We start from the raw sequence: 12194 nt of genomic DNA on the forward strand, positions 1-12194 counted from the left end.
TGGTACAATATAAAGTAGCCTCTGTCTAGAACTGCACACAGTGCAGAGCTGTAGATATAGAAGCCTGTCAACCAATTCTAACACACATACCTGTATATAGCAATATTATGAAAGGGAAGTTGCTACTTAGCATATAGTGGAGATGCTGAGTCACAGATAGGCACAACAAAAATCTTACAGCCAGATAGGCCTTCGTCAAGAACACACACACACACACACACACACACACACACACACACACACACACACACACCGCAACTGCAACTCGTACACACATGTAACTGCAGTCTCTGATAACTGAAGCCACACTGAGTGTGGCTTCAGTTGCCAGAGACTGCAGTTGTGTGTGTGTGTGTGTGTGTGTGTGTGTGTGTGTGTGTGTGTATTTTTGATGTAGGTCTTGCTGGTTGAAAGTTTTTTTTGTGACAGTCTTTTTGTTGTGCCTATCTGCGACTCAGCAATTCCGCTATATAGTGAGTAGCAACTTCCCTTCTCATAATATTGTTACATTCCATCCTGGATTTTCCATTGTTTGATACCTGTATATAGGGATTACCACCACCACCACCACCACCACCACCACCACCACAGTAACACAATGCATAAATGGACACAGAAAAACTGACCACTTTGGCAGTGTCCAGTATTTAGTTTCAGTGTGTGCTCTACAGCATGAATCAAGAATAGCACAAATACCATTTGGATAATCCTATGCAAAACTAGTGCTCTAAAGTCAGAACAGGGGGATTAGCCCTCCAACATATCCTCTCATTCCTCCTCCCTCCTTGAATTAATCTCTATCATCATAAACTGTCCTTTCTTATGAAAGCATTTGTCAGAATTTGGCTCATTTTATTTTTATTATTTATTTATTTATTATTTTGTCCTCCCATAACTGCAACCACACATCTTCTCTCCCTTCATCTCATTTTCTTTTCTCCCTTTTCCCCCTTTCCTATTTAATATTCTTTAGTTACATTAGTCTTTCTATACACAACGCATGGTAGCTGATAATAGATAACAACACATGATGGTAACTGGCACAATCATTGCCTCTTCCAATCTAACTTTACTTTTATCTTGCTCCCTTCTATCATCTCAACACTTAAGCTAATATAGTGTTTGTGGTGTCACCGCCAGACACCACACTTGCTAGGTGGTAGCTTTAAATCGGCCGCGGTCCATTAGTACATGTCAGACCCGCGTGTCGCCACTGTCAGTAATTGCAGACCGAGCGCCACCACACGGCAGGTCTAGAGACGTACTAGGACTCGTCCCAGTTGTACGGACGACTTTGCTAGCGACTACACTGACGAAGCCTTTCTCTCATTTGCCGAGAGATAGTTAGAATAGCCTTCAGCTAAGTCCATGGCTACGACCTAGCAAGGTGCCATTAACCATTTCTAGAGAGAGTCTCACTTGTATCATCAAGAATGCTGTATACAAATGATGGATTAAAGTTAAGTATTCCAGCAGCTACGTACATGTATGTGTTACACTTCTTGAAGGTGAGTAATGTCCAGATTATGCCTATATGTGATTTTAAGTTTCCAAAATCAAATTTTCCTTTCTATATAATTTTCCAATTAAAGCAATCAAAGTTGACCACATTATAGAATAGTATGCCAAACTAAGTGACACTACAATCATCACTGGATATCCTCTGTGAGGGATAGCCCACATGCCTATCAGTGCTAGCAAATGGCAGCCTGTGCCTTTCCTTTTCATTTTGAAAAAGGCTCTTGGTCACCAGCAGTGTAACCTTCCAAAAGTGTGGAATGAGAAATGTCTGGCATTGTCATTGCTCAGATTACGCAGTTTGAAACTGCACGCTTGCTACTTTGCAGTCACTGGTGGATGACTTGTATGAAAACTGCACAAAACATAAATAATAATGGTTGTGAATGGTTGCAATACCAAGAAACCAGTTTACTTATATAAGCACTTCATGTTGCATCATAGATTTGTTCACACATTAATTTGTCAAACTTGAAAGAGACATGTAACAGAATCCACATAAAATTCACAAGCTCTTTCCAGCAAACCAAGTGGATTATCCTTTAAGATACACTCTGCCATGTCCTTGACACTCTCCTCTGCCACAGCCACCATCTACACACCGAGGTGGCTTCACCATCTCCCTCAGACGGGAAGAGGAATGCCGTATATGGCTAGTGCCTGAACACCTGGCACACCCATCATACAGCATTGTCCTTTGGGTTGCCGTCCAGCCAGACACCCGTATCTGACACTGCCCAATTTCACTGCCCCAACTGCTGCAGTAAGGATGGCACCACAAACACTGGGCACAGCCGGAACTATTTTGCATCCACAAAACCACATGATGCCGGCAGCTTTCTGGTATCCATACACCAAGTGGCCTTTATAGTACTGCTGCCTGCAACTCTCCAGAGGCCTAGGGCTGAGTCTAATTCTGAGTAAGTGACGAGTCATGAAACAATGCTACCAGATCAAGACAATGCCAGTGCACCACTGATTGTGAACGTGAATGATTCTGACCTTGCAGAGTAACCTATGGCAACACACACTGTGCTTTCTCTTGCACCTTTGTAGAACTGTACTTAATGAATGACAATTATTCTTATTAGATCAGGAAGATTTAATGTGTTCTTTCATAGAGAATCAGCATTCTGTTGTTCATATTTTCTTCTTGTTTTCTTATAGAAATAAATTTCTATCATTCAGTGCTACCTGGGCACCTACTTCTCTTCTGCGTCCACCATCCTACAACAGGATACTTCAGTTAGAGACGAGGATAAACTCTTCATGTTTTTTGCATCTTTGGAATTTTGTTCCAATACCTGTACTCATCCAGGTAGTTCCCCCTATGCATTAGTGTGCTTCCATGCTCATTTGACTGACATTCTACAGGTCTCTTTTCACTTATTCTTTTTCCACGGTTTCTTTGCATCTGAAATTTTGCTTCTGCAGCTTGTCCAGTTGTGCAGGCAGCAGTTGCTCCATCTGAATCAAGATACTGCTAATTTGTTTCAGTATTTCTTGGTAGCAACAACCCAAAATGCTATATCAGAGACAACACAGCTCCTGCCTCATTGTCTGCACTCTTCAGAGCTCCTGCAACAGTATCTCGGCTATCCCGATACTCTCCCACTGCAAGCTGACACTCCACTACTCCTGCTTCCTTCTGACTTTGACACAGCCTTGGATTCTTGGTCCACCTTTCTGGCTGCACTGGACCGCCTAATACACAATTCTGCTCTTACTGACACTTCTCTCCTGATCATCTTGACCTAGCCCCCCGCCCTTGCCCACTAGGCTTCTTGCTCTCTCACGTCCTGAACTGCTACCTTGGACTCATCCACGATGGCTCTTCTGATGTTTCCCAACATAGTGCCTTTGACACAGCATCCATGCCCACTCTGGCACCGCTGAACGCAGCTCCTAAGACCGCTTTGGTGCCTCCCCATGTGGCACTTTCATCTGCTCCTTCAAGTCCCGATGCAGGTCCCACGACCACTCTGGTGCCTCTCAATGTGGCTCCTACGACTTCTCCAGCATCTCCCTACATAGCTTCTCTGACTGCTACAGCACCTGCTGTTGTGGCTCCTCCAACATCTCTGGCACCGACCCAAACCAGCTCCTGTGACCAGTCAAGTGCCACAGCTCTCACAGGCCCCGTGGCACCTCTGTCCGCTGCGACGTCTCCTCCTGCCGTGGCACTGCTGGTTCTCACCTCCCTTCCAATGACTGCCACTACCTCCAGTATTGTTGCTGGCCAAGTCAGTATCCTCCTTCATTAGACCCACTCCTTTATTTCTGATGCCCTCAGTACCCACTCAATCCATGGTATTTCTTGTTCCTTCTGCTGCTGCCATGGTTCATATCCTCCGCCTGTTTCCACAGCTCCAGGCCTGTCTCCTCCTGATCCATCATCTGTCATCTTGCCTTTGGTGGGACCCTGTCCGGCAGTGTGCGCTCCTGGTCCCCTTCCTCGGCCACACCTCATCTTTCCACCTTCTTAGCGCTGCACGCCTCATGGTCTCACACTGAGCACCTCCCATCGCCTGCTCCCGCACCACAAGTACGCCCGCTACTGGCCTCAGCGCCACCCTCCGTGCCTTCTGCCGGTTACCTCTGTGCCGGTCGTCAGTCTGCCACACGATACACACTGGCCACCGGCCCTCCTGTGCCATCCACGCGTGCACACGGTCCACTCACCATCCTCTGTCCTGCCTGTCGCCTGTGTTCCTTCCATGACCACGGATTTGTGCAACTGCCCTAGAACATCTGTTCTCTCTCACACGCCAGGTCTTCTTGCTGACAGGCACCTTCACAGCAAACCCCTTGCCCACATCTTGCTACCACTCTGTGCAGTTCAGCTCTGATCGCGGCCCAGGCCATCTCCGCCATCCTCCAAAGTCATCTCTTCACCACAGAGACCGAGCACCAGCCCCTTCTCTTTGCCGGTGACCTTGTTATCCAGTCTGCTTTTCCAGGCGGCTGTGCCATCGCCTCTGTGCGGAAGAGGAGTGCCGTTTCCTCAGCTGCCGTCTCTGTCACGCATCAGGATGGTTTTGCCATCTCCCTCCAAAAGCAAGAGGAATCCTGTGTCCTTAGCTGTTGCCTCCACCATGGGCACTGTTCTAGATGGCTTCGCCATTTCCCTCTGAAGAGAAGAAGAATGCCATGTGCTGCTTGTGCCCAATGACCTCGTATACTCGCCACACACCACTGTCCACAGATGAGCTCCTGGCCAGTAGTAAAAACCTAAGTTTGCCTCAGAGTTGTTCATGGACTTCTACACCTTATATGAAATCATTTGATATCAGCATCATTCCACCTCCAATCAAATGGTGAGGAGATTAGTCCCAGCTTCCTAGTAACAAATGCTTAAGGCCGTAGTAGGACACACCATAGACATGGAGTCAATCCTCCTCTTATCAAACACTAAACATGACCACTCAACAGATACTTTCACTGATGTCTCCCCTGGAAGAAAGCCCTGGATATTCTGTTATCTGCTTGAAATGGCACAGTACATTGCAGCGACACCATGCCCAGCTTTTTTCCAGCAGTGATCACTACCTCGGACAAACACGTTGGCCTCCTGCTTTGAGCTGACTTCGCAGTTGCCCAACCCACACCACATGGGGTGGGGGGTGGTGGTGGGGGGTGGGAACCCTTCACTACTGGTGGCTGTGAACTGCCACATTCCTTACTCAGCTGTTGCCTACACTGGTAACTGGCAATGTTGGAATGAGTGCCACACAGGACACCTGTTTCTGCTTGTGAAATACACTATAAAAATTTATAAGCTCAGAAAGTTATCAGTGTCACCTCTTAATTTAATACTTGTCATGTTTTCTCTCTGTCAGCCATAATGAATTCTAGAGTGACTAAATACCATCACCATACAATTGCTAATCATCAGTCACTCATTTATCACAAATGCTTTCATTCTTGGCATAGCAAACATATAAGCTGAACATTACTTGTTCTATGTGCTCAATATACAAAGGAGAGGGACCTGGTGTTCCAGTCTCACACTTAAGATTTAAAAGAGCTAGCTTCTGAGCCAATGGGTACATCTGTCATCCAGGGATGCTGAGAGGCAGACACCTGTTATTTTATCTCTGAATGTGCTCTCACTTATATAATACACCTTGTGTCTTCTATGAAACTGATTAGAGAAAACTGCAGGCTTACCTACAAGTACACTTACAGGTAACAGTACCCACCCTTGCATCACCTGCCTATTTTCTTTAAGAGGTTGTACATCAAGAAATCAAGCAAATGAGTCCATACAGATTGATCACCTTTAGGACTTTATGTATGCACTTTACTTCTTGACTTGCAGATTTCTGGTTTTGCATGCTTTCTATCTGGAATATAGGGGCGACCACAGTAAATTGGACAAAGTTGAAAGTCACACATAAAATTACTTTCTAAAATTACATGTTCTACAAGTTACTTCACATTACATGACTAAGCACGACCAACAGGTAAATGGCATCTGAAACTAAAAGTAAGATCTGCTGTACAGTAAGATGTAAATCAATCAATGACCACAAAAAATTTACAAACTATTTTTTGTAAAACTATCCAACATTATATTTTTCTACAATATAAATACTAATACAAGATTACTGAACAATTTAGAACCCAAGACAAAGAACAGGAAACCACCTTCAGATGGTTTAAAAAATTGATTATTGGTAAATGAGACTGTTGAAGAAGGGGGGAAGATGAAGAGGTAGACGATGAGGAAGAAGATTTTGTAAAGTACGAGGCTCAGTTGTGGCAGTTTGTATTTTGCACTACACAGACTATGACAATATTACGGTACACAGTCTTCATTCTATTTAGGATGAACTGCTCAGTGTTCACTGTCCCAACATCTCTTGAATAAAATTTACATTGCTCAGAAGTACAAATGAGTCAGACTGTGTACAATGTAATTACCGCTCTATGTTATTTTCATGGACAGACCCAAAATAATAGTGCAACTGGAGAGTTGCACATGACAAACATGTATTAACGTTATTCATAATATCAGCAATACGATGTAAAAATGACATTAGATATAGTATAAAATATAGTAAACTTCAAAACTTCATTACAAAGTAAATCAAGTTCTGCCTGGTATCTCAAGATCTTAGCTTCTGTATATAAATATGATGTCCATTACCTGATATCAGATTAAACTGTCGAGGATTCAGAATTGCTGGGCAAAGTAACCTCAGGAATATGAATCCACTTACAACACGTGTGCGTACAAGTCTCTCATGAGGCCACTTGCTCATTACAGACCTCTGCAAGCAGCCACAGATGTATCTTACAGTCCTTCAACAGAAAAGTACAGAGAATTAAATACTGATATCAATTTACATAACATCTGAAAGAATGATAAATTATATGCGATTGCAGGCTTTCTTGGTGTATTTCAGCTATGAAATCTTCACCGGTCATCAGCCAAGTGGCATCTTCTAGTCGCAACGTTTACCGTATTTACTCGAATGTAAGCTGCACTTTTTTCCGGTTTTTGTAATCCAAAAACTGCCTGCGGCTTAGAATCGAGTGCAAAGTAAGTGGAAGTTCTGAAAAATATTGGTAGGTGCCGCCACAACTAACTTCTGCCGTCGAATATATGTAGCGCTACACAGGCGTGCTTTGCAGGCACAAAGATAAATACGGGGCCAAAACCTCTGTATCATAAAATAAATTAAAAAAGGTGGAAGACGAACTTTTTTTCTCCACCCCAAGTTTCCACCACTGCATTTTCATATATTATCCAACGAAGTAAATACAAATTCCGTATTTTTCATCTTCGAATGTAGCAGCATTTCATTGTACTATGAAAATCCGACTGGCAAGAGTGTTTGGGGTTTTTGTCAATATGGCCAACTCTACATTCTGAATTTTTTCCTACCTGTGAGAAGAGATGGTTGCTAATAGGAACTTTTATGAATTGTGAATCACATGCATACGAATATAAACATTTTGCCATGTATTCTTTCGTGTTTGCTGCTATCTCATTTAAATCCTGTCTGCCTAATAAACTACGAAACAAGAGTGAGACAACAGCAAACGCGGAAGAATATACACTCCTGGAAATTGAAATAAGAACACCGTGAATTCATTGTCCCAGGAAGGGGAAACTTTATTGACACATTCCTGGGGTCAGATACATCACATGATCACACTGACAGAACCACAGGCACATAGACACAGGCAACAGAGCATGCACAATGTCGGCACTAGTACAGTGTATATCCACCTTTCGCAGCAATGCAGGCTGCTATTCTCCCATGGAGATGATCGTAGAGATGCTGGATGTAGTCCTGTGGAACGGCTTACCATGCCATTTCCACCTGGCGCCTCAGTTGGACCAGCGTTCGTGCTGGACGTGCAGACCGCGTGAGACGACGTTTCATCCAGTCCCAAACATGCTCAATGGGGGACAGATCCGGAGATCTTGTTGGCCAGGGTAGTTGACTTACACCTTCTAGAGCACGTTGGGTGGCACGGGATACATGCGGACGTGCATTGTCCTGTTGGAACAGCAAGTTCCCTTGCCGGTCTAGGAATGGTAGAACGATGGGTTCGATGACGGTTTGGATGTACCGTGCACTATTCAGTGTCCCCTCGATGATCACCAGTGGTGTACAGCCAGTGTAGGAGATCGCTCCCCACACCATGATGCCGGGTGTTGGCCCTGTGTGCCTCGGTCGTATGCAGTCCTGATTGTGGCGCTCACCTGCACGGCGCCAAACACGCATACGACCATCATTGGCACCAAGGCAGAAGCGACTCTCATCGCTGAAGACGACACGTCTCCATTCGTCCCTCCATTCACGTCTGTCGCGACACCACTGGAGGCGGGCTGCACGATGTTGGGGCGTGAGCGGAAGACGGCCTAACAGTGTGCGGGACCGTAGCCCAGCTTCATGGAGACGGTTGCGAATGGTCCTCGCCGATACCCCAGGAGCAACAGTGTCCCTAATTTGCTGGGAAGTGGCAGTGCGGTCCCCTACGGCACTGTGTAGGATCCTACGGTCTTGGCGTGCATCCGTGCGTCGCTGCGGTCCGGTCCCAGGTCGACGGGCACGTGCACCTTCCGCCGACCACTGGCGACAACATCGATGTACTGTGGAGACCTCATGCCCCACGTGTTGAGCAATTCGGCGGTACGTCCACCCGGCCTCCCGCATGCCCACTATACGCCCTCGCTCAAAGTCCGTCAACTGCACATACGGTTCACGTCCACGCTGTCGCGGCATGCTACCAGTGTTAAAGACTGCGATGGAGCTCCGTATGCCACGGCAAACTGGCTGACACTGACGGCAGCGGTGCACAAATGCTGCGCAGCTAGCGCCATTCGACGGCCAACACCGCGGTTCCTGGTGTGTCCGCTGTGCCGTGCGTGTGATCATTGCTTGTACAGCCCTCTCGCAGTGTCCGGAGCAAGTATGGTGGGTCTGACACACCGGTGTCAATGTGTTCTTTTTTCCATTTCCAGGAGTGTACATATCATGTCATGTTTATATGCGTATTATTCTTATGCCTAATAGTGATACAGTCAGAAATGAAGCACGGCAATTGACTAGATTTTTAAATCTAAGATGACTCTAATTTCTGTGCAGAATGTAATGTACTAAAGAGGCGTCTGCACAGATTTTCAAATGGAGAAAAATTTTTGCTAAACTCTCGTTCAGAACATCTTCTATCATATGCAGTCTATTATTTGGTTCTTGTTGATCATTATCAAAGAAAGCAGCAGTGTAAGCAACAACAAATAGCAGTCTCTTGCCATTGTTTCGGTAATGAGACAATTCCTCTTTTTTTTTTTTTTTTTTCTTCCATTGTAAGCGGCGGTAGCGTGCACAAAAGCAAGACATGCCACGAGCGGCGACAGGCCGTAAACACTCATTATCAGAATGCGACAAACAATGCATGACACAGTACAGTAATGCATTTTCAGCTTAGAGTGACGTAAACACCTATAACAAAGAGAACGTCACTTATGAGATCAAAGCAAAATAAGCAATCAATTCTAACCAGACGAAGCACGTGGAAAAGGAAGGGTACCCGTATAAATACGGATGGAGCGCCTGACGCATAGCAATGGCTACCTGGTAAAGCTTAACCGCTAAGCTTACGACTCGAACCAAACTACTGTAGCTGTATCGTCATTCATTCGAACTAAATTGTGTCTCTTATTAAAATGGACCAACTTTGTTTCGATTTGGAGGTGCGGCCTAAAACTTTTCTCTCCCCTTGAATTTCAAGTCTCAAATTCAAGGTGCGGCTTAGATTCAGGAAACTTGATTTCGAGTCTCATTTTTCAGGTGTGGCTTAGATTCGAGTGCGGCTTAGATTCGAGTAAATACGGTAAATGGATTGCGTATCCATCATCTTCGATGGATCCATCTTTGATGGATACGCAATTCATTGAAGCATCGCGACTAGAAGATGATGCCACTTGGCTGATAACCCATGAAGATTTCATAGCCAATTATAAATTACTCTGAAAGAATTATATATGTCTAGAAACTGCATTTTATCCTAATCTTAGGCTGAATAACTCTGAGAAGGCAATGGCTCGAAACTAAAAATAACAAATAGCATAAGGTGGAGTAATACTGGACGGAATTTTCATACTTTTTAAGGTAACTTCGCAAAGAACATTAAATTCTCATGAAAAAAAGAGCGAGATATTTTGGATGACATTGTAGAATAATTTGATCAAAGAACTTTAGTCAAAAATATTTTTTAATTAGTCGGAGCTGTCCAATGTTGCCACTTTGATGGGGTAATTTCGGGCATTCATTTAATTTCAATGCAAAGGTCCATATTACCCTCTAATGGGTAATTTTGGACAGTGACTATCTTTTTAAAAAATAAACATACGTAGAAACATGTTTTACTTGTTTAGAAAACATTTTTTACAGATGGTTACAAAATATTCTACATATCTTCAGTAAATATTTGGCACATATTTAGAAAACCTTCACAGACATATTTACAAAATATTTCATTAATAAAGACAATCTACTCATACAACAAACCTGTAATAATCTACAATATGTTCTCAGTGAAAGAAAACTTCCCCTTTTCTTCTCTTGGAATGGTAACACTCTTACAATTTGACCTTTGTCTACAGTATTATCTGGCAAGAAAATAAACACAGATTTGCTGCCTTGATAAGGATGCTGAAATCTGACTCCCACTTCTTTTGTGCCCACTTCTGTTGTGATTCTGACAAAACTATCTATTTCACTGTTTCCCCCCAACCATGTGTGGGTAAGCCACAAGAAAAAAAGCCTCCACTTCCAGAACTGCTTCCTCCACTCTGCTGCTTTTGTCACTAGTGAGTATTGCATCATTATTCACAAGCAATTCAGACTCTGAGTCAGTATTTTCTCACTTTCTCATATTGATGCCTAAAATAGATTTTTCTGGGGCAACATCTAATTTTCAATTTTGTTGGACACTTGTGTTATTTTTCATTCCATAGCGAACATTCTGAAGCATATCTTCAAAGCTCAAAGACCAGGCTTCTAGAGAATTGATTTGAGAATTACCTCCCATCAGGCAATTTTTTGAGGACTCTTTCAAGGTCAAATGGAATTAATCCCACTGCACAGAATGCACTTCTTATATTGTCTTCTTTAGTTGCTGACATTTGTTAAGTTTTTCCTTCAAAAGTGAGGGGAAAGCATCTTTCGATACTGGCCCATGGGAGCTTTTCTTCCATAGTGTAAGCACTGCATGCCAAAAAAATGGTTCAAATGGCTCTGAGTACTATGGGACTTAACTTCTGAGGTCATCAGACCCCTAGAACTACTTAAATTTAACTAACCTAACGACATCACACACATCCATGCCTGAGGCAGGATTCGAACCCGCGACCGTAGCGGTCGCGCGGTTCCAGACTGTAGCGCCTAGAACCGCTTGGCCACCCCGGCCGGCACTGCCTGCCAAGCAGCTTCTAAAGGTCTGAAGAAATTTATGTCTAATGAAACTTTCTGGCAGATTAAAACTGTGTGCCGGACCGAGACTCGAAGTTGGGACCTTTGCCTTCCGCGGGGCAAGTGCTCTACCATCTGAGCTACCCAAGCATGATTCACGCCCCATACTCGCAGCTTTACTTCTGCCAGTATCTCGTCTCCTACCTTCCAAACTTCACAGAAGCTCTCCTGCGAACCTTGCAGAACTAGCACTCCTGGAAGAAAGGATATTGCGCAGACACGGCTTAGCCACAGCCTGGGGGATGTTTCCAGAATGAGATTTTCACCCTGCAGCAGAGTGTGCACTGATATGACACTTCCTGGCAGATTAAAACTGTGTGCTGGACTGAGACTCAAACTCGGGACCTTTGCCTTTGGCGGGTAAGTGCTCTACCAACTGAGCTACCCAAGCACGACTCGCACCCCATTCTCACAGCTTTACTTCTGCCAGTATCTCGTCTCCTACCTTTCTGGATCTATGTCTAATGGCTATAAAATACAAGTACTGTTTGGTGGCAACACAATAAAAAAAGATTTTATTCTTCTCACTTTCATCAATTACTTGCAGTGAAATGTGACTTGAAAGGTTGTCTCCTATCATAACTTTTTTCCCCTCCATTGACTTCAGGTAAGGCAGCACAGTAGTAATACGCCAGTCTTCAAATGTAGAGAAATGAAACCAACCACTTTTATTGCAATTAT

The 12194-nt window shown here is 44.2% G+C and overlaps 1 protein-coding gene across 1 annotated transcript in view; it reads right to left on the reverse strand.

The window, feature by feature from the left end:
- LOC126095200 (ras GTPase-activating protein 1) overlaps positions 1-12194 on the reverse strand; it is a 175390-nt gene that overhangs the window by 39010 nt on the left and 124186 nt on the right. The window contains exon 15 of the mRNA XM_049909932.1: positions 6671-6825. Within this exon, the coding sequence (XP_049765889.1) occupies positions 6671-6825 (155 nt within the window). The remainder of the gene's footprint in view (positions 1-6670; positions 6826-12194) is intronic.

Source organism: Schistocerca cancellata, chromosome 8 (assembly GCF_023864275.1).
Source record: "Schistocerca cancellata isolate TAMUIC-IGC-003103 chromosome 8, iqSchCanc2.1, whole genome shotgun sequence".
In the NCBI taxonomy this organism is placed as follows: Eukaryota; Metazoa; Arthropoda; class Insecta; order Orthoptera; family Acrididae; genus Schistocerca; species Schistocerca cancellata.